Source organism: Pecten maximus, chromosome 4 (genome assembly GCF_902652985.1).
Source record: "Pecten maximus chromosome 4, xPecMax1.1, whole genome shotgun sequence".
Lineage (NCBI taxonomy): Eukaryota > Metazoa > Mollusca > Bivalvia > Pectinida > Pectinidae > Pecten > Pecten maximus.
In genome coordinates this window covers 16,879,312-16,902,667 of record NC_047018.1, presented here as the reverse complement: position 1 = coordinate 16,902,667, position 23,356 = coordinate 16,879,312, and the positions used below count along the sequence as shown (strand labels likewise).

The 23,356-nt window shown below is 37.3% G+C and overlaps 2 protein-coding genes across 2 annotated transcripts in view; one reads left to right on the top strand and one right to left on the bottom strand.

Moving 5' to 3' along the window:
* LOC117325382 overlaps positions 1 to 10,190 on the top strand; it is a 34,329-nt gene extending 24,139 nt beyond the window's left edge. Inside the window, exons 8-17 of the mRNA XM_033881554.1 lie at positions 1,357 to 1,457; positions 2,865 to 3,105; positions 3,238 to 3,389; positions 4,085 to 4,274; positions 4,474 to 4,647; positions 6,042 to 6,203; positions 6,638 to 6,722; positions 6,914 to 7,007; positions 7,178 to 7,250; positions 7,666 to 10,190. Coding sequence (XP_033737445.1) covers positions 1,357 to 1,457; positions 2,865 to 3,105; positions 3,238 to 3,389; positions 4,085 to 4,274; positions 4,474 to 4,647; positions 6,042 to 6,203; positions 6,638 to 6,722; positions 6,914 to 7,007; positions 7,178 to 7,250; positions 7,666 to 9,179 — 2,786 coding nt within the window. The 3' untranslated portion in view covers positions 9,180 to 10,190. The remainder of the gene's footprint in view (positions 1 to 1,356; positions 1,458 to 2,864; positions 3,106 to 3,237; positions 3,390 to 4,084; positions 4,275 to 4,473; positions 4,648 to 6,041; positions 6,204 to 6,637; positions 6,723 to 6,913; positions 7,008 to 7,177; positions 7,251 to 7,665) is intronic.
* A 10,758-nt stretch (positions 10,191 to 20,948) lies between these two features.
* LOC117326410 (ryncolin-4-like) lies at positions 20,949 to 23,144 on the bottom strand. The gene is made up of 3 exons (XM_033883157.1): positions 23,042 to 23,144; positions 22,410 to 22,574; positions 20,949 to 21,417 (listed from the first exon to the last, which is right to left on the bottom strand). Exons 1-3 carry the CDS (start codon positions 23,142 to 23,144, stop codon positions 21,161 to 21,163), a joined length of 525 nt encoding a protein of 174 aa, XP_033739048.1. The 3' UTR covers positions 20,949 to 21,160.
* Positions 23,145 to 23,356: the final 212 nt, after the last annotated feature.

Here is a 23,356-nt window from a genome sequence, read left to right as displayed (position 1 = left end):
ATAACACTTTGAAGAAATGTATGTCCGGATTTAACAATGAATAAACTGACCAAATGTCAAAGTCACTTAGTTTAAAGTCAAGGTCAAATTTTGTATCATTTTATTGAGTATTTTGTTATGACATTATGAACCAATGTTGGTTGGATTTTAGCATTGAGTCAATCGGCTTAAAGTCAATATTTCTAGGTCAAAGGTTAAATTCAATTTTGGAATTTTTCACTGATGAACATTGTGTGATGATGTAAATGTAGTCGGAATAGAATTCAACTAATCTAAAGTCAAGGTCATGGGTTCAATCTCATGGCAAGTTTTGTATCCTTTTAGTTATGAACATGCTGTTATTATATTATGAAGCAAAGCTTGTCAGAACAACACGAGGGGTCGATGGACCAACGTTCAATATCACGGGGTCCAAACGTTACATGTCAATGTCGAGTTAAGAATATTTCACGGATGAAAATTTTGTTACGGCATTTTGAAGCAAAACTGGCCCGAATCAAAAGATAAGTCAACTTACGAAAGATCAGTGACTTGGTTATAGTTTGTTTGTTGGGTTAGATAGTGTTATGTTGAGGCAGCGACTCCCTGTAGAAGATAGTGGTTACCTTACTGTGTAACGTACGGGATGCATGTCACATGCCATCCATAACGATTTGGGTTGAGTGTCTATCTGAAATGTCTCTTTCTTAGCTTCTCAAGAAACACCAACCATCACAGATAAGGCTAATCAAACCACTCACCTAGGATCTTCACCTGAGGTTATGTGATCGACGCTCTAATCAGTTGATCTATCATCGCATACCTTACTGGAGTAAAGGTCATTTTAATACTAAGCTCAAAGACAAAGTTGATCTCTGAATTTGACCATGGTCCTTGATGGGTGAGGTTTAGAAATAAAACAAATTAAAACAAACACACGAAGATTACACCAGTATTTACATTTTCATTAGTACAGCAAATATGAGGTGGAAGGACACAGGAGTCACATTATAGTAAATGTGTAAATGTTTCCTTCTTTTGTTCAAAATTATTGTCCAAAAGTCGAACATGAACCTAAGCTATATAGGTTATTTTTGATGATGTTTATGGGTGATATATTGCCACAATACGGGACCCTTACTGACCTGTCAAGGTTCTAGTTGTACTTATATTCATTAAAATTTCTCACTTGAATTTATCAAATGTTTGTGCTGGTATTTGTTTGTTAAGATATCTGTACTTGTTTTTGTTGGAAAAGCCTTATTTGTATTCATAAGACTATTATAGCAGGCGCTATTTTATATGTTTGTCTTTGTTCTGGTCTCTGGTATTAGTTGTCATATCAGTGTACTTAACTGTGTTAACTGACCCCGACAGCCCCGGATGTGGCCCCAAGGACGACAGTAGGAGGGTACTTTATCCCCAGACGATGGAACAACTTAACAGAACTTAACTGTGCGATGCAAATCTTCATCAAGGTACATGTGAAAATACTAAACCGAACATTTCAATTTGTTGTTTTCCGTATGTCACCAGTGTACATCCAGTAAGTTCTGCTCAAGTTAATGATCATGAGAATTCGATGTGAAGAATACTGTAACTACCTGGTTTTCCGCCTACCTGTTGTATCCTTTTAACATAGTAGTATTATACCCCTGCAACGAAGTTAGGGGTATACAGGAATCGGCCTGACTTTCTGTCTCTCTGTCCGCCTGACGTCCCGTAATTTTTCAAGCCAACCTCTCCTAAACTTTTGGGCATATTTTCACAAAACTCTGTCATCCTCAAATGTGTGATTTCTCTGTCACCCTCTAGGATGTGAATTCTCTGTCACCCTCAAAGGTGTGATTTCTCTGTCGTCCTCTAAGGTGTGATTTCTCTGTCACCCTCTAGGATGTGATTTCACTGTCACCCTCTAGGATGTGATTTCTCTGTCACCCTCTAAGGTGTCATTACTCTGTCATTCTCAAAAGTGTGATTTCTCTGTCACTCTCTAAGATCTGATTTATCTGTCACCCTCTAAGCTGTGATTTATCTATCACCCTCTAAGGTGGGCTTTCTCTGTCATTCTCTAAGATGTTATTTCGCTGGCATGCTCTAAGATGTGAATTATCATATAGTGTTGCCAATGTCCGTCCCGTCCCGTCCGGATTAAATTTTATTCTTTTATTCTTTGACAGATTTTTGTCAAAATTTAATACAAATTTCAAATATATGAGCGTGATTCGGACAACACGTGTTTCAGAATGTCAAGGTCAAGGCAACACTTGTTTGTATAGAAAATCTTCAATTGCTTCAATTTAACCTAATTCTTTCAGATATTTTGGTGAAACTTCATGCAAAAGTCACATGTCAGAGGGTGCATTTGTTTCAAACAAACATTTACTAGTTTCATTATTTCTTGCATTCGGACTTTACATTATGTAGGGGTATTGTAACAAATACAATAAAGGCTGTTTTTGTGTCGACATTAAACTTTTCATTAATTGAACAACTGGACCATGCGTAAATAAAATAGTACGACGGAAAGCACGTTCAGATATACATCTACATACTTCATAATTTACTGTCAATGTGGATTACATTCTGTCAGCGAGCCTTTGCGATGTGATGTATTTTGTCAATGAGCATGAATTATGTGATATAATTTGTCAGTGAGCGTAAACGATGTAGTATACATCAAATGTATTTTGTCCATTGATGATTATGATTCGTTATATTTTGTCTAGGAGCGTTGATGATGTTATGTATTTTGTCCATATGTGTTGACGATGTAGTATATTTTGTACATGAACAGTGATAATATCATATTATTTTTCACTTTATGATTGTAATGGTATAATTTCCCCATATGTGTTTATGCTTAATAACCTTTTTCATCGTAGCCTATGCCGCCGAAGAAGAGGAATGGTGAGCTATCTGATTTGTATTACAAGGTGTATCTGAAAGGTGATCCTTCTCACAACTACATTGTCAATCCTGCTGCGACTATTGCCTTGAGTCACGCATCCTGTTGGAATAAAGGACCGTACGATATCGTCCTTCGGGCGTGTAATGGGGAGCACTTATGTTCAAATAAACGAGCATTGATGCCTATTCCTTTAGTCGACCAGGATAGCAATATTGGTAAATATCTTCTTTTCTAAGTTTATGACTAGAACATGGCGCATATTTGTGGTACTGTTGTCTCTTAGATTTGGATTCAAATGGGTCGGATGAGTAGCGGTTCCCGTAATTAATGAGATATTTTCTTAACAGAATTTCCACGTGCAACAGACGTCATTGCTGAGGGTTTCGGAGAAGCGAAGTTCAGAGTATCCTGGACCATTTCACCTAATTTTGATGAAAGTCTCGTTCGAGGCGTTACCGTATTCTGGTGTAGAGGAAGTCGGGAACAGCACCTATGTAAGGTAGGAAATGACGTCAATGCATTGTGATGCAGAGTTAGCAAGGAACAATGCATATAAGGTATGGAGTGACGTCACTGAATGCGCTGTAGAGGGAGCTTGGGACAACACATATGTTAGGTAGAGAATGACGGCATTACATTGAGATTTAAGGTACATTTTAAGCAAGGATCTGCATTCATGTCAGGTAGGGAATGACTTTTTTGGGGTTCTTGATTGCCTTCTGTAATAACTTTAGGTCCTTAGCATCAGTGATTGGTCTTAGAAGGATGAAACAGATGTATGGTGCAGTCTTATTCATGTTGGCTCTACTGCCTCTAACTCTCAGTTTATTTTGAAAGGTGCTAATATCTTGTGGGTCTTCATTACGATCCTTTTATCCCCAGTTGTTTCATGCATACCTAGAATTAGCGAAGAACATCTCGAGTACTGAGGAATATTTGAGTACGTCTTCGTTTTGTGGCCGAAGTCCAGGGAGATGTATCTATAGATAAATAAAGATGTGCGTTACGAAGAGTATTCACGGTCACCTTGCCAGCTAGAGCAAGTGTGAGTATCCTCTAGGTTCAAGGTTGGAACGCCAGACCAAAGTTCCTCCTGTCAAAAGCTAGACCACAGTACTACTGTTCGCTATCAAACTACGTCTACGTTACTTTTTCATATTCCAATATCTTAATTAATTGAAATACTTATTTCAGAACAAAATGTCATGGCAGAAAATCGAGAAACCTGTTACCTCTGCTGATCTTCAGATTAAGCATTCTAACTACCGTGACTGGATGTTTGCGGTGGCCTACATAACCAATGACGATAAAAGCAGTGGTATGGTGTTTGAAGAATGTCAGTTCCTGTATGACGAAAGTAAATCTAACAAAGCAACTGACTCGGGTATGAAGGAATAAGTAGTTTTAATATACGTTAGGGTATTTGGTTATTTAAATAAATATAACACTAAACGGCAATACTAATAGGAGCATGCGATAAATAGGATGGCTCTTGTCATAACTACTTGAATTATGCTACATTTAATGAAATAATCAACCATTTGCTAACAATATGTTTTCACGTTTGTGTTTAATTTCATCAGCGGTGAAGCCGACGTTTTACCTCCTTACACGTGACGATCAGGAAGGGAAATCGGTAAATGTCGTGTCGCTGTCATTCAGATATTGTGACGCCCAGTTTCTGTATAGGAAACCAGAGCAGTACGAATTGTTCTATAAACAGACACAAGGAAGCACAGAAGAGGACTGCATTAGTGGTAAAGACACTATTTCAAAATATACCTTCAGTTTGCGTATGTCATTAAACCTTTGTTACTTAAAATCGTTAAGGAATTCTTATCAACTGCTGAGTATACGTGGATAATACGATATAAAGGTATCACAAATCACGCACTATATTATTTACTGATTTAAATGTGAGGTTGACACATTATACGATAACCGAACACGACTGCTTTGAAACCAATTCCCTAATACATAACGCAATAAAAGTCAAAACAATATAAATATAGTTTATTTACAATATCCATCACAAAAAGAACAGTACAGCTCTCTGTCTCTATAACCCAACTCTCCTGAATCATCTCTACTTGGTCACTTTTGTCTCTGTCATTACTCCCCTCCCCCTCTTTTTCTCTCTCTCTCACACTTCTCTTTCCCCATCACTCTTTCCTATCACTTATCTCTCCTATCACTTCTTTCTACCTTCTCGCATATCTCTTGCCATCACTTCCCTCCTGTCTCATTTCTCTTTCCCAACCACTTCTTTCTTTCCATCAGTCTCTTTCTCCTATCACTTATCTCCCTATAACTGCTTTCTTCCCTCTCGCATCTCTCTAACCATCACTTCTTTTTCTCCCCTCTCTCTCTCTCACTTCTCTTTCCCAACCATTTCTCTAATCTAACCAGTCTCTTTTCCCTTTCACTTCTATCCCTTTCGCTTCTCTCCCTCCATCACTTCTTTTTCTCCCTTTCCTCTCTCTCACTTCTCTTTCAAACCACTTCTCCCTTCCAATCAGTTTCTTTCTCCTATCACTTCTTTCTCTATTATTTCTTTCTACCCTTTCGCATCTCTCTCCCCGTCACTTTTTCTCCCCTCCCTCTCGCTCACTTCTCTTTCCCAACCACTCCTCTCTTCCAATCAGTCTTTTTTCCCTATCACTTATCTCTCCCTATCGATTTTTTCTTCTCTCTCGCATCTCTCTCCCCATCACTTTTTCTCTTTTCTCCCCTCTCTCTCGCTCACTCCTCTTTCTCGACCACTTCTCTCTTCCAATCGGTCTCTTTCTCCTATCACTTCTCTCCCTATCAATTTTGTCTTCTCTCTCGCATCTCTCTCCCAATTACTTCTTTTTATCCTTTCCCTCTCTCACACCTCTCTTTCCGAACCACTAATCTTTTCCCATCAGCCTCTTCTCTTATCACTTCTCTCTCACTATCACTTTTTTCGCGCCCATCACCTCTCTCTTTACCAATAAACCTAAGAGACATATCGCGAGATAAATAGTTATATTATTACTGCGATATATGCAATGAAACAATAAGCGCCAACTGTCCAGATAAGGATTATTCCTGTTCCTTTTTACAATAGTGCATTCTTTGCATCTACCTTTGTCGTAATACAGTATTGTCTTTTTCAATAATGTTACAGGGGCTCGGTCACTTAACGTGACAGCGACCTTGCGTGTAAAGGAAATTGTCTTGCCTGACCTTGACCCCATGTCTCTGTATTCTGTCTGTATGAGGATTCGTACAAGTATCGGGATCAGCAAGCTCAGTGACATCCAATGGAGGAAGCCTATCAAATCCCCTGGTTTGTTTACTTTTAGTAGCGTTTAGGAATCACGGTTACATATTGTCTGTTCTATTGATATTAATACATTAATGTCGCTGATCAGGTAGAGTTAACCCGTCGTTACTGTATCCAGGACAACATATATCTTTCCTTTAACGGCATTAGTGGATTGCCTTTCATGTACATATATCAAGAATAACATTTTAAACAATTGTATTAAAAATCATAACAAAATATTGAAATCAAGAACGTCACACGCTGTTTAGAATTAGTCTTGGATGTTAAAAAGTCGTTCGGCCTCCACATATCGATGCATATTCTTACTTTGTCGTAGGAGTAGCGTTCTCCTTACCTTTTGCCTCTTCCTCTATTATATATCGAATAAATCATTAAGTTCTTCCACTAGTATTGTCGCCTATTGATTACCGACATATATATGATATATTTTTTAGCCGGGACGTTTCTGGACACTGCTGAGATTGTCCTCATTATTATTGGGTCTCTGTTAGGTTTGGCGTTCGTTGTACTAATGATAAGGTAAGTTTGTCTTATTTTTAATGTTTTAAATCGACTAACGACCCTTTATATCAATTTGTATCAATAATGTCAACCCCCACCGAGAAAATATGAATATAAATTATAAATATATATTTGAATGTAACCATTACGATGTTGCTTTGAGAAAGCACTTAAAGGTTTAATGTATCCTTTGCACCGAACTGTTTCAGGTGTTTCAAACGGTATCATAAAGGTCTGGACACTCATATAGAAGTCCCAGCCATCGGCCAAGATTATCAAGTTACCACAGTAAACCAGAAAACGGTAGGTCAAGGCAAACTATAATACAGACATATAGGTAGTTGTTTTTAAAAACAAAAGTAAGATGAAACGTTTACAACATCAAACAGTCGTATATACTAATCAATTACAAATACACCAAGCATCGCACGTTGAATCTTTACTGTTATTATTATACCTCTTTATTTTAACAGAGCGCAGATTCGTATGCAGATAGTGGCTTTAATTCGCGTGGAAACGTCACAAATACGACTGATGAAAGGATGAGTAAGTACGACTATGTGACATTGTGATATGTACAGGAGAACAGCTATAATACATTATAAATACAGCTCCCAGAACAGTTCAAAACATTATGGTGAATTTCGACATGTTCATTATAATATACCCTGATATGTTCATTATGATAAACTCGACAGGCTTAGACATTGTGGTGTACCCCGATATGCGTAAGGCATGATTATGTCACTAGATATGCTTAGGATTTACCCCGACATTTCTTATTTGTCCATTTTATATTTGAATATCTTCTAGACAGTCTGGTTGTGATATCATTTTTTTAGAATTCCGTCAAGCTTTCACAACAATCTATTGATCTGGGTACTGGGTCAGAATGGTGATTTATAGTCAGAAAACAGGAAAGGGAATAATAATGGATTAACTCTTATTTGTTTTACTGTAGGACATTATCGCAAACTGTCCTTTCCTACCGCAAGTGAGAGAAGTGAGGACAGAGATGGTTTGCTTGGAGAAGAAGAGAAATTAGTGTCAGATGTTACAAATCAGGGACCAGGAGCATCTTATTACACCAAAACGAGACTTAAGAATGCAGACAAGATAACTGGGTCGGGTCTGTCTGATTATTGCCAAACAGACAGGAAACCTGAGATGAACAACTGCGGAAGTTCGATTAGTACAGAACACACATCTGATTGTTCTTTGGTGAAGCGAATACCTAGTAGTGAATCAGGCATAGACATTGAGGACAATGGACATACTACGTTTGTGGAGGTCAGTGACCCTAATATCGCACCGTTACTAGTTCCTATGGATGCAAACTCTGCAGTGATGGTGAACGGGCGTGGTGTTAATTATAAGCCACAACTAGACACACGACCTGGAATACCTACAGGAGATATTCAGACAGATGGTTCTAACGACAGTGACGGTTCGCTTAATGACCTAGAATCGGATTCATCATTTGAGAGAATTCAAAATATGACAGTCTATTATGGACAAAACGGAAAGAGTCCGAACATAGTTAAATCCAACCGATACAATAAGAGGTGTCAGGACAACCTTGGAGATGCACACTTACAATCGAAGGGAGATAACTCAAAACGTATACTTATGTCTCCTGATACACTATTGGGCGCTTCTTCAACAAATACATACTCATGCCTCAAAGTTGACAATTGTGAGGAGGAACATTCCTTAGATCATTCTATACTAAGAAATACCTGCCGTGATACCTCAATTTTAGGTCGTGAACCATACAGAATGTATCACGTAACTAAGGCTGCGTCTCAAACATGTAGACCTGCTACACGTTATCAATCAAACGGATATAACTCATTAGATCCCGGTACATGTGAACTCAATACCGACAATTCTGGTACGTGTTGTGAACCACATCAACACTATATCGGTCCGTGTTGTGAACAAAACGAAGACCTCTCCTGTACACAACGTGAACTCAATAACGACAACTGCGGTACCGTTTGGGAAAAACACAAACACTATTCCGATACAAGTTGTGAACAACCTGGAGAAAACTGCTGTTCATATTGTGAACAACGCAAACATTATTCCGATACAAGTTGTGAACAACCTGGAGACAACTGTGGTTCATGTTTTGAACAACGCAAACATTATTCCGATACAAGTTGTGAACAACCTGGAGACAACTGTGGTTCATGTTGTGAACAACGCAAACATTATTCCGATACAAGTTGTGAACAACCTGGAGACAACTGTGGTTCATGTTGTGAACAACGCAAACATTATTCCGATACAAGTTGTGAACAACCTGGAGACAACTGCGGTTCATGTTGTGAACAACGCAAGGGACAGTTAGAACCAATATCATTTGACGATAACAATTCACTTTTTGAACCACTCAATCCAGACACAAACTTCAAAAGTGAAAACATTGGCAGTGTAAGGAAGAAAACGTATGTGGCAAGAATATGCTGAGTAATTGAGCCAATGAGGGGGGGAAAGACACAACAAATCTGTAGCTGTAAACATACATAATATTACTGTTAGCAAGTGTCACATAACGGTACAAAATGCATCATTTTCGTCAGCGTTCCACATCGTAAACTTGTATTGGAAGTCTCTATCCAAGGTTAAAGCAAGAGAAAGACAGGAAAGAAGACGCGCTGTAAGGGTTGTGATGACAAAATACATAGACCTGGTGTTCTTTGCTATGTAAACGTTGGCGTATTACAGCACCCATGTTATAAGTTTTGCCATAAACAAGCTAGGTTATAGAAGCTAAGGTTAGAGATAAGTGTAAGGGAGGTTCCCACGGTTTAGAGTTAGGGATTAGGGTGAGGGAGGTTGCCATGTTTTTATAGCAGAACTTAACGTGTTATATTCACGGCAAACATATCTGTATTGTGTGATAAATGAAACTGTAAGACAATTTTGTAAATACATATCTCGTTAAAGGCGAAAGCTGTCTCGTTTGTACCTGTTATTTCATTATAAAGATTAATCACTCGCGAAAATTTTCCCGTTTTAGGGCGATAACTGAGCTCGTTTTAACAAAAGAAACTTTGTTTTAACGAGGTATGTGACGCTTTTTATCGAGGTAACTGTGCGCATTTTCACAAGATAACCAACTGGTTTAAAATATAAATCGCATTTTTACAACTCATTTTAAATGAGCTATATCCGTCTACATGCTTTGTTTGACTCTTTATTTTAGATATATTTATTTTATTTTCAAAATGTTTTTTTTTATCTTTAAATGGTTTATTTGTTTTCATTTCAATTCTGACATTTACATGTAAAATTTATGTATCCTGTTTTATTAATGCTTTGGTAGCAGTGTACAGTAAAAATGCACAATTCTGAAAAATATGGCATATGTTAACATTGCCAGTTAACCCTACATATAACCTCTAATAAAGTATATATTTTTATAATCTGTACAACATTTGCATGTTTGGTACAGCTCTGAAGGATAAGTAAACTGATATTTAGAGATTTTTAGAGCTGTGAATACCATGGTAACAGCTTAAAAAAAACTCAAAAATTGCAAAATATTATGATATTTGACCCAAAATTACACAATTCTCTACACATTTTTTTTTGCTGAAACCTATCTAAAATTAAATATCTCTATCCAAAAGACAGAATTAATCTTGTTTTGTCATATGTTGTAAAATAAGTTTTTCCGCTATCTCACCTTTTCTGTGGGCTTCCATTTTTCGCTGTAGGCAAAACAATTTCCTGTGTAAAAACACTTGCGGAAAATCCGGATATTTAAAATCCGGAACCAATTTATTAATTTTTGTTTTAACAAATGTGAAGCCTGTATGTATTACTTCATATTGAATATACCAATTATAGTGTACATTTATTTTTCCATTTTTTATGCATATCATGATACAGAAGTTATTTGCCAGGCTGTCCTACTGTAGTGTGCTACCTTTGTAAAATGCTATGACTTCTCTATTTTTCTCAATATGTTTTTACATTAAATCTTAGTGTATATGAGATAATAAAACATAATTGACATTTTGTGTACATTACCAATCCATTAATGAGGTCAGTTATTTTATCTACTCTGTTGGTTCGCAGGTTTTTACCATCATCTGGGTCTAATTAATGACTGGCAGAAGCCGGGCTATTCTATTAGGGGACTTGTGTCACTCCTAATTTAACAATCAGAATCCTGTGTATTTTATGATCTCGTCTCGGTTTCCCTCGGACGTTTGACATTAATGAAGAACTATTCTTTCTGAATAGTTCAGGTTATTACAGTTTAACTAGTGTTGTTTTGCTCTGATAGTAGATTGGGGTGTTGGCCCCTTTTTACCTATTAGAGTTACCTCCCTTTCATTACATCCCCTTCACGCAGGACCAGCCAAAGCAAGGCAAGTGTAATTTTATGTCACAAAGATATCAATTTCTGATAAGACAATCGCCATGTTTATAATTAATAGTATTACCAATTGTTTTAATATATATTCATTATGTGTTTTCCAAACGATATTTGAGACAATCCTGCCGAATTTAGCTTGATGTTTGTGGATTTTTAACGTCAGGGTGCCTTTGGCACCTGCCGTTATAGGCGTGGTGGGAAACTGTTGTTACTGACAGGTCGGTTCCGGCTAACTATTCCTCTTTTCTGTCATACATATGATATACATCCGCAGCCTAATATAGTTCTTATTTTGATAACAATTATTGACACAATTTAAGTGATGTAAACCGTGTTTACTGCAATTATTTAAATTGAAATGTGAATGTTTGGTGTTCTAGACTATTTTAGAGTATAAATTTTAACCTTTTTCCTCGTCAGTATATGCAATTTTGTTGGCGTAGGATTACGTAGTTCTGTCTCGATACTGCCTTGAAAACGAAAGTAGAAAAATCAGTTTGATCGTCGTGGAAATTTACATGCATTCACAGAGAAACTATCCACATCTGTTCATCCTGAGTTCATATGCAGGAACATTTGATAGCTTAAAACCAATCCTATTTACGTAGTCAAATGCACCCGAGCATTCCACGAGATAACTTCAGGTGTCACGTGACTCATCACTAGTCAGCCAAAATGGCGGTTATGTCTACTGTAACTAAACCAACGATCGTTCGCAGTTTCATATTCATTTGTATGTCGCTAGAATACGCAATAAATATGACCAGGAATTGAGGGCAAGTTTAACAAACTACATTGCCGGTTTTCGTGAGGATTTTATTAAATAAGGTTATTATTTTTTGTTTGAAAAGAATCTAATGATTATGATCCGTGACTGATCATGATGTACTGGCGTCGGTGTCAAAACTAGATATGTCTCGTCGGACAACGCGACCGCAGTTTTCTATCGGAGTGAAAATGTGTTACTACGGGTCATAAAATAGATGTTTGATAGGCCTTATTAATAACTTATAGTATAAATAAAATAAAAAAAAACTTCGGCTGTGTAAGCCTTACATCTTGGATTTTATCTTTAGTTGTAGTTACTTGAACAATATGTTCTGTTAATAGACCGATTTGTCGTTCAGTTGATTCTTTTTTTCAAAGTTTACAAGCAGCTTTACTGATTCAGGAGTATATCAATAATTTTCCACAAGCATTAAAGAAATGAGGAAAGAACTATACTCAGCTATTGTAAAGTTGTCAGCTGATATATATGTTATACATGTTTTCTTGAATATATATAGAACAGGAATACCAGGGTCAGATTAAGACATTTCATCTGATACAAATGTAGCTGTCTGACTATAAAATCCAATTTTAAATTTCTTATAATATGACCTCAGACCCTTTGGCCCTTTGATTTCTTCTGGTTAATTTCACTCGTTATTGGCCGCCGCGCCATTGGCTTTCTGTATCAATATGTCTCGAATAAGGCTATGTAATTGAAGCTTATATGATTTTTACTTGTTTAGTATGTGTATTTTAAACCTTAGATTCTTGATGAGGTATCTTATTTAAGATACTTAGAAAGTGATGGTTCAGCGCGGAAAGTACTTGTACCAGGTCAAAGTAGTCGATAAGTAAGCACATTGTTTCGGCAGATAACATTTAGGAAACGGTTTAACCGGAAATCGCTACTCGATTAATTAAACAGGCTGAAGTAGGCCTTGTGGATAAATACAAATGTGCAAGGTACGTGTGCATTAAAAAAATGAAGTACGGACACTGTTCGTGTTGTAGGTACATGGCCCGTTAACATTATTGGAATAATCAAGTTAAAATAGCCGATCGCATATATACGGTTGTATCGGGTAGGGCAAGGTAACCTGGTCTTGCGTTATTGGACGATCGACCTGGCAATGCTCCAGTCTAACACTTACAAGATTGTTTATATTGTTAAACCATACTGAGGATGTAACAGGCATTATAGGCATTATATATATACATATACATATACATATGCATATAGAAATAATAATAATACAAAAAAAAGAAGAAAAAAGTAAACTAGATTCTAATTGTTTAGTTTAATGTCGGGTATCATAAATAAATACAACAATACATATATACATGTTTTGGTTTTGGTATTTTAAATTGTATCACGTGTTTGATAATTTTAATGTGAATTTATATTGATAATTTTGCTGTGTGGTGCTGTGCCCTGGACTTGAGAAAAAAATAGTTCATATATATATATAAGAAAAAAAAAATATTGCAATTTTGTTTTTTTTTATTGTGAGGGAACAGAGTTTATCCAGTCCAAAAGGCAGGATGCCAAAGGCCTCAAAGAAACGGAAGTATGTTGAGCAAGTCAATGCAGAGGGACCCAATGAGGAGGTAGTTGGTGGCAGTGACGGAACAGAAGGACAGCAAAAACAAGTTCAAGGTGAATCTGGATCCATCATAATTCCAGGTACCTTAATCCACGAGATTGAGGAGGTGGATAGTATACCCCCAATGCTGTGCAGAAACCAGCAGTCAAAGTGTCGAATTTGGTGTGTTTGTACTCAATATGTATAACTACGGACCAAGGGGAACCTACGTAAGAAATTTGAGAAAGATCCCTTCAGTACTTTCTGAGAAATTGCGATAACAAACTTCAATTGTCAAAATCCAAGATATTGGTTATGGAAATTTTGTGTTACCCGAGGGTATACAAAGTAGTTATTTGTTGAATACAATTCCACTCACTGCTGCCAAGCTAGAGTAAGTCCCGCAGCAACGCAGTGTCAATTCCTAAAACTATATCGTAGAATTACAAAATACCTGTTGGAGTGTCAAAGAAATTGTATTCCAAGTGAAATGGTGTAAATCATGTCAAACGAGTAGGCCTAAACAACAGAGATCAATTACGATTATGTTCTGATGTTAAAACCAATGACACGCCAATCGGCTAAACTACTACAAAGATCGTCGTCCCGTAATAGTGAATTATCAAGCGGTGCCCGTTCCTCCTCAACACATAACTCCAAACGATTCCGTAGTCCCAACTCCATAAAAAAGTAAGATTGATGGTATCCAGGCTAGAAGTTACTTATCTCATAATGGGTATCAGGGACGAAGCATTTTCCAGTACAATGGCCCGATGGATCGTCCAAATGCATGACAACCTCAACAGGATATTTCCCCTGCACTCATAGTTGAATTTCATATTACTCGAACTGCCAGCGGCAAAGTACGAACTTTTATCAGTAACACTTCTTTATTGTAAGTTTTCACTTTAAAATGAAGCAACGTCTCTCCTGATTTTAATTAAAATGAAACACAACTTTTGTCCAACCCGTACTTTCCTAGCGTTTCAGTTGACCATAATATTCAGGATAAGACATTTGAATAATACATGGTACAAAGATCAGCCAAGGTTGCACTTATCGCACTCTCAAAATACCATGTAACTGTACGGATGATACCAAGGATGTTCATTTTAACGGTCACGTAACCCACTATTCTAATGGTATAATTAAAACAAGAGTACATCCGGTTCATCTCGCCTTACTGCAACAATTCTTTAACGATTACCGTTCAAATAATATCTTTAGGAAAACATTATTTTGAAGACACTACGGACGACAGGTCGTAACACAATCCTTTATTTTAATATTTTCCTTTATTTGTTTAATAACGGCCCTTCGGTTGACTAAACATGACATTTGACTATATCATTGATTTTGAGACCCTATGGGATTTCTTGTTTGGCCATTTCAGAGAAAGTTGAGTCGACACGGAAGTGTCTATCTGATAGGTAATTAGTAAATGCTTGGAGTCTGATGAGGTGGTCATTTGTCGCTCTTCTATTTCTTAACCCACCTCAAAGATGCGATTTTATATCGATGGCCTCAAGACACCAATCTAGTAGTTTACGCAACATGTCAGAGATATAGGATGCTAATTGTTTGGATCAGTACAATTTCTCCCGGTTTTGGGAAAGGTGTAATTATGGAGTTCCTCCACGAATCTTGAATGTTCCCGGAAACATTAACTTGGTTGAATATGTAAAGACATGATAGTGACGAGTTCGGTACGTGATTGAGAGATTGATATGGGTATATCTTGGCCTTAATCAGACTCCTGTGATTTTCCAAACGAATCTAAAATTCTGGTAGGTTAAATAGTTCATTGTAACTTTCCTGGTTTATTGACTTCAAATTTAGCCATTTCTTTTCTATTCTTAAAGACTGGAATTTTCAGAAGCCGTTTGAAGTGGATGAGGATTTTACTGTGGTGTTTGCAAAAACATTGGCGATTTTTGACTTGGACGAATACATTATGTTTTTATTAATCAGATGTGAGGATGATGAATTTTTGTTTTCCTCACAAAAGGTGGCTGATGCCACGAAGCAAGAAAATGTCATATTCACTTCACTGGCGGATCCCCTCGTTTCAGGAGAGATTCAAATTGATTCCGATAGCTTCCCATTCTCAAACGTTTTAAATATAGCTACAGCCGTTAACTCAACTTCAACTTCGGTCCTGTATCGTTTTCATCAATTGCTTTACTCTCCCGTATGAGGCCGTACCCTCCACTATTGTATATTCCCGTTCTCCGATTTCAAACTCCTTGATTACCTATATTACAAGAGGCTTAGAGGGCCTGTATCCCTCACCTGGTTGGATTTGACCTAACGTCAATTCATATTAAATTTGTTAATAATTTTATTTGTCGATGTCGAAAAAAATGCTGGATATTGGGTGGGCAACTCAACTGCTTTAAAGATATAATGTAAAAACGAAGTCTAGACTCGCGAGGGATGTGAAAAGACCATTGAGATGAGGAAAGACCTCTGGGTCTTTTTTACGTTAACATTGCGTGTTTCTCTTGATGCCAAGTAATGCTTCGAGGGCTGATTGATATGTTGTGAGAGTCATTGAAGGATTTTAATTTTGCCGGACATATTCTAGTATTTGTCAACATAATCCCCTTCAGTATCTATACATTTTTGCCAGTGGTATTGAAGGGCCTCAACGCCATGTTTATAGAACTCCTTTTCTCGGCCGTTCAGAAAGTCATCCACAATATTAGGGTTAGGGTACGGGTGCCTGAAATAGCTGTTTTCAGCTCTGGAAATAGAGAAAAGTCTGATGGAGCGAGATAAGATGAATAAGACGGATGCTCAATCAATTTAAAGCCACAATCGTGAATGGGAGCTGTGGCAATGACAGACTCTTTCATGCTAACCCTAACTCTAACCGATTTTGAACAGTTTGCAAAAGCCGTTTGTCTTCTTTAATTTAGAGTGCTACCTCGTCAATATAAACTAACTAAATAAGACCAGTCCTTTGGTACCCGGCCCAATATAGAGAATAGTATTTTTGAAACAGGGTTGTGTTTATCTCTTGATTCCCAGTAACGCTATTCATGGTTATAGGGTGAGGATATCTATGGTTTCAAAGAGATATCAAAAGAAACTAAGCCCCTAGGGTGGGGAAATACGCCAGTGCCTATTTTATATCATTGTGTTTATCTATTGATGCTCAGCATTGCTGCATATGGTTATAGTGTTGGCATGTAAACGGTTTCAAAGATATAACCAACAAACACCCTATAAGTCTCAATGGGGGAGGATAAACCCCAGGGCATATTTTTACAATATAATTGTTTATCAGTTGACGCCAAACAATGTTATATACAGTTATGGGGTCGGGATCTAAAGTTTCAAAATAAACCCAATGAGCTAAGCCTTTAGGGATGTGTAAAGGCCCAAGGGCCTATTTTTAATCCGGATTGTGTTTATCCCTATTATTGATGTCCAACAATGCTACATATGGTTATGGGACGGGGGATCTCAATGGTTTCAAAAATATAACCAAGAAACTAGATACCTAGGGGTGGGGAAAGACCCCAGCGCATATATACATCATGATTTTGTATACCTTTGGATGCCCAATAATGCTCTATGCGGTAAAGGGGCCGGGATATCAATGATCTCACCAGGCTCGACATCTACTACAATTTTTTAAGCCGAAGTCAGCCTTGTTCTATCCGTCATTAACTTAATGACGTTTGATACAGTGTGGTCCAGTATAGTTCCACATATTGACTGGTACATATCATCTAATCTACCATACATATTTGTTATTTTATGATTTATTACATCGTTACGGTCCGGAATCGGTCGTGACCATGACTGGTAGGTAATCATCAATAATCTTTACACGGGGATAGTGGGTCAGAGTAGTTTAAATAACACCTTCTTACAGTAAAGAATGGAGTGTAGTAAGGGGCATTCTACCATGTTTGCTATGCAACGGCAGTTTTGATTGGTTTAAAACCATGTATTATTTTCCAATAACCCACGCTCGTGCCAATAATACACGGTCGCGAGTCACGGCTGTTACAATTTTATATATCTAATATTCACCCGCTTGATTAAAGGTTACTATAGCTCAGTGGGCTAATGGGTTAATCTTTCATTAAATTTTTATCACGACGCGAGTTCGCCATATGATAGATGCTCCTGATCGTAGTACTGTATTGCCTGTATATTTCATCAACAAATAATGCAATACTCATGAAATAAATTACAAGGTTTTCTCGGGATTTTCTTGCTGTTTTTCTATTAGAAAGAGGTCGATCTCAGAACTAAACAGTACATGGTAGAATAGAAATAATCAACTTTGACTCGTGTATTGTTGCAGGATATACAACTCGGACTCGGATATTTTGCAATTTTAATTAATAGACTAATTGCAAAATATCCTCGTCCTCGTTGTATATCCTGCAACAATACACGAATCATCGTTAATTATTTCTTAAATAACTTGTTATCGTTCCTTACGGAACGAAATGAAGGTACGAGAGAATTCACCGTTTTTGCCGGATATAATGGCTCTTTGAGGACGGTAAAACTGACACATACAATTTTGATGGGGTTTTGAACCATTGTAAAACTCGGCTCCATCTAGGTCTGGATGTATCTGGTATCCCTGTGGAAATTTGTATTTATGAGATATTTTGGGTCAAACATGCCAAAATCGTCATTTTGACTAAGAGGTTCTGTTTAAACCGCCCTCAAAATTAAAAAAAAATTCCAGAAACAAATACAATGCATAACATATAGATAAATGTTTCCTGAAGAAAACAGTCTGTTTCGTTTTTCGATATCTTTGACAGAACGGTCACAAGATTGTTTTGAAAATGGCCTATTTTTTCGACCTTCTCAGTATTTTTCCACTCGACAGGGGTATTTTCCTATAAATAGACCGACTGTTTTGATGACGTAAGACCGGGCGTTTCCATTCCGTTTAGCGGTTGAACAGATAGACCGGATAGGCATATAAAGTTATTAGCATTAAAATAATTATGGATCAACTGGTTTTATATTTGTTTAGGGCGAATCCTCTTAATGATGTCTTTCAATGCAATATGCATAACTAACCACCAAGGGGAACCTACATATCTCGCTCCATCAGACTTTTCTCTATTTCCAGAGCTGAAAACAGCTATTTCAGGCACCCGTACCCTAACCCTAATATTGTGGATGACTTTCTGAACGGCCGAGAAAAGGAGTTCTATAAACATGGCGTTGAGGCCCTTCAATACCACTGGCAAAAATGTATAGATACTGAAGGGGATTATGTTGACAAATACTAGAATATGTCCGGCAAAATTAAAATCCTTCAATGACTCTCACAGCATATCAATCAGCCCTCGAAGCATTACTTGGCATCAAGAGAAACACGCAATGTTAACGTAAAAAAGACCCAGAGGTCTTTCCTCATCTCAATGGTCTTTTCACATCCCTCGCGAGTCTAGACTTCGTTTTTACATTATATCTTTAAAGCAGTTGAGTTGCCCACCCAATATCCAGCATTTTTTTCGACATCGACAAATAAAATTATTAACAAATTTAATATGAATTGACGTTAGGTCAAATCCAACCAGGTGAGGGATACAGGCCCTCTAAGCCTCTTGTAATATAGGTAATCAAGGAGTTTGAAATCGGAGAACGGGATATACAATAGTGGAGGGTACGGCCTCATACGGGAGAGTAAAGCAATTGAAAATTGATGAAAACGATACAGGACCAAAGTTGACGTTGAGATAACGGCTGTAGCTATATTTAAAACGTTTGAGAATGGGAAGCTATCGGAATCAATTTGAATCTCTCCTGAAACGAGGGGATCCGCCAGTGAAGTGAATATGACATTTTCTTGCTTCGTGGCATCAGCCACCTTTTGTGAGGAAAACAAAAATTCATCATCCTCACATCTGATTAATAAAAACATAATGTATTCGTCCAAGTCAAAAATCGCCAATGTTTTTGCAAACACCACAGTAAAATCCTCATCCACTTCAAACGGCTTCTGAAAATTCCAGTCTTTAAGAATAGAAAAGAAATGGCTAAATTTGAAGTCAATAAACCAGGAAAGTTACAATGAACTATTTAACCTACCAGAATTTTAGATTCGTTTGGAAAATCACAGGAGTCTGATTAAGGCCAAGATATACCCATATCAATCTCTCAATCACGTACCGAACTCGTCACTATCATGTCTTTACATATTCAACCAAGTTAATGTTTCCGGGAACATTCAAGATTCGTGGAGGAACTCCATAATTACACCTTTCCCAAAACCGGGAGAAATTGTACTGATCCAAACAATTAGCATCCTATATATCTGACATGTTGCGTAAACTACTAGATTGGTGTCTTGAGGCAATCGATATAAAATCGCATCTTTGAGGTGGGTTAAGAAATAGAAGAGCGACAAATGACCACCTCATCAGACTCGAAGCATTTACTAATTACCTATCAGATAGACACTTCCGTGTCGACTCAACTTTCTCTGAAATGGCCAAACAAGAAATCCCATAGGGTCTCAAAATCAATGATATAGTCAAATGTCATGTTTAGTCAACCGAAGGGCCGTTATTAAACAAATAAAGGAAAATATTAAAATAAAGGATTGTGTTACGACCTTTCGTCCGTAGTGTCTTCAAAATAATGTTTTCCTAAAGATATTATTTGGTCGGTAATCGTTAAAGAATTGTTGCAGTAAGGCGAGATTAACCGGATGTACTCTTGTTTTAATTATACCATTAGAATAGTGGGTTACGTGACCGTTAAAATGAACATCCTTGGTATCATCCGTACAGTTACATGGTAATTTGAGAGTGCGATAAGTGCAACCTTGGCTGATCTTTGTACCATGTATTATTCAAATGTCTTATCCTGAATATTATGGTCAACTGAAACGCTAGGAAAGTACGGGTTGGACAAAAGTTGTGTTTCATTTTAATTAAAATCAGGAGAGACGTTGCTTCATTTTAAAGTGAAAACTTACAATAAAGAAGTGTTACTGATAAAAGTTCGTACATTGCCGCTGGCAGTTCGAGTAATATGAAATTCAACTATGAGTGCAGGGGAAATATCCTGTTGAGGTTGTCATGCATTTGGCGATCCATCGGGCCATTGCACTGGAAAATGCTTCGTCCCTGATACCCATTATGAGATAAGTAACTTCTAGCCTGGATACCATCAATCTTACTTTTTTATGGAGTTGGGACTACGGAATCGTTTGGAGTTATGTGTTGAGGAGGAACGGGCACCGCTTGATAATTCACTATTACGGGACGACGATCTTTGTAGTAGTTTAGCCGATTGGCGTGTCATTGGTTTTAACATCAGAACATAATCGTAATTGATCTCTGTTGTTTAGGCCTACTCGTTTGACATGATTTACACCATTTCACTTGGAATACAATTTCTTTGACACTCCAACAGGTATTTTGTAATTCTACGATATAGTTTTAGGAATTGACACTGCGTTGCTGCGGGACTTACTCTAGCTTGGCAGCAGTGAGTGGAATTGTATTCAACAAATAACTACTTTGTATACCCTCGGGTAACACAATTTCCATAACCAATTTAAGTACAACATAAACAATATAAACAATACAGGTGACATCTTAAACGATACGTAAACCATTAACACATTAGGACGATGGTGTACAAAGCGATACCATGATAGACCCGCATGTTATATCCTGACATACCAAAGTACGGCGAGGTTTGGTCTACGGTTTCCTGATCATCATTCTTGCCTTCTTCATTGGGACGTGAAATCTACCTGCGAAAACCTTGTACCACAACATGGAGTTTAGTATATCAGTTCCTTTGTCTTCCTGGTACAGACCGTTAAGACTCGAGTCGACACACGCCCGGTACCACCAGGCCCCGTGGTGGCCTTCTGCGCAGTTGCAGTAGCTACAGGCGTCATTATCAGCATCAAATGTCGTGAACTGATATCCGTTGTGGTAGCTAAGTGCGTCATCTGTAACATTATAGAAATACAAACTAGAAATAAAACATCTTTTGACTCGTGCTTCATCAAGAAATTACATTCAGTATCAGAAATCCACACAGTATTAGATAACCGGACAGTATTGGGTACAATGACCGTTTCAGAAATCAGATAACCGGACAGTATATATATAAATAAGATTACAAAAATATTGACATATATACTGTCATGTTATTGCATATTATTCGCTTAGCAAAATCCCAAAATGATATCTAATTATTAAGTGCATGTTAATTGTTTCACAGCTCAATTTGTTTCTACTTTAAATTGTGAAAAAAATACAATCCTTCAGATCAAGAGATTGTTTCAAATAACTACTAGTATTGAAAACATGTGATGTTATATTTCAAAATTAATTACGACGTTCAGTCAGTATTTAATTTTTGTTTTATTTGCACCTACAATCCTCATGAGCTAACTCGAAAGTCTTCATACAAAGTAAATCAAAAGAAAAAAAAAACTAGAAACAAGCGATATAGAAAGATAATAGCACAACTAATCACTTCATAAACAACAAACGAACTTTTGATTCAAATGACACCATGAACTCATGAAATATAAGAGGATATGTTTCCCGGACCACCTTGATGCTTACGTCATCAATTTTCGTGTTACTCTTGTATCACCAATAAATATCAACACAAGGCAAGGGCACGAGAAATGAAAGATCTGCGAATTTTCTTGGTAAAAGGTCCGACAGTCCAACTGTGAGACAGCATTGGTGGTGGACAAATCAATATCGCCTATTCTAACATGTTTGAGGATGCTTGCACAGATCGCCTCCTTGTAGGGTTTCATCCAGCCCAACAAGAATTGTTAATCAAAACATAACTTGTTTCGCAATTGCTGTTAAATAAATGCTCTAGTGCTTTCCACGTGATCCGGCTGGTCAATATGTTAGAGATTCTGGGCCCGCTTTTGGTATTTAATTCAGATAATGAGTATAGTAATTGGGTACTTACACACATTTCCGGATGAGCCAGTGGCCTGGAGTCGATACTTGTCTGCTTCGCTAGCAAGACTGAACGTGTCATACTCGATATACCAGGTTGAGCCGTCCCAGGCTTCAAGCTCTACTCTCAAAACCGTATACCCCATACCAGTGAGCCGGTGTATGATTTCATTACCTGTAAATACGTTAATGAGACCCGCAATTCATCTCAAGCGCAAACAATCAATAGGAGTCATCTGTGAAATAAAAGCATTTTGTTTGAACGTTAAGATCATGTTTGAAAGCACATGCATTAAGGATAACTATAGCATTAAAAGAGTTTTGCTCCATTCAGAGCATAATGATTTTTTGACATTCATAGATTCACGTGTGGTAGCAAATCTAATCTAATTTGTCAGTTTTCGAGGTCCCGTCGTAGGCGTAAATGTAGTAGAGGCCTTTGATAACTTGCTATTGCAATACCTCCACCAGAGAATTCGACTGAATAAAAAAAGAAAAATGCACCAGGATTACTATAAACTTCACATTTACGAGCTCGTATTACATTACTAATTAATTCTACGTCGGTGAATATCACCAAGCCATAGGTTACTCTAACCCTAACGTTTATTACCCTACTAATTCTCTCTAGATGTACATTACCTAGCCAGAAATTCCCGTCGAGATCCCCGAAGCCTTTTTTGTAGTCCTCCCATCCTCGATAGAAGTTAACTTTAACGTTCTGGCGGTTGTGTATCACCTTCATGCAATGTAATAAACAAACACTTTTTTTTCTTTAATTTACACTAAGTCACTAAAATAGACAATACTTATTCTTACACTGTTTCACCCAAAAGGGATTAAACAATTTGGAAATGAAAATAGTTCACATAAATGGGATTTTTATTTCCAAATTGTTTAATCCCTTTTGGGTGAAACAGTTTAAAAATAAGTATTGTGTATTTTAGTGACTTAGTG

Coding starts and splice junctions, on each gene's coding strand:
- LOC117326410 (XM_033883157.1), bottom strand. CDS start 23,144: ATGAAGGTGATACACAACCGCCAGAACGTTAAAGTTAACTTCTATCGA. Junction 22,575..23,041: donor CGACGGGAATTTCTGGCTAG/GTAATGTACATC, acceptor ACGTATTTACAG/GTAATGAAATCATACACCGG. Junction 21,418..22,409: donor TGGCTCATCCGGAAATGTGT/GTAAGTACCCAA, acceptor ATAATGTTACAG/ATGACGCACTTAGCTACCAC.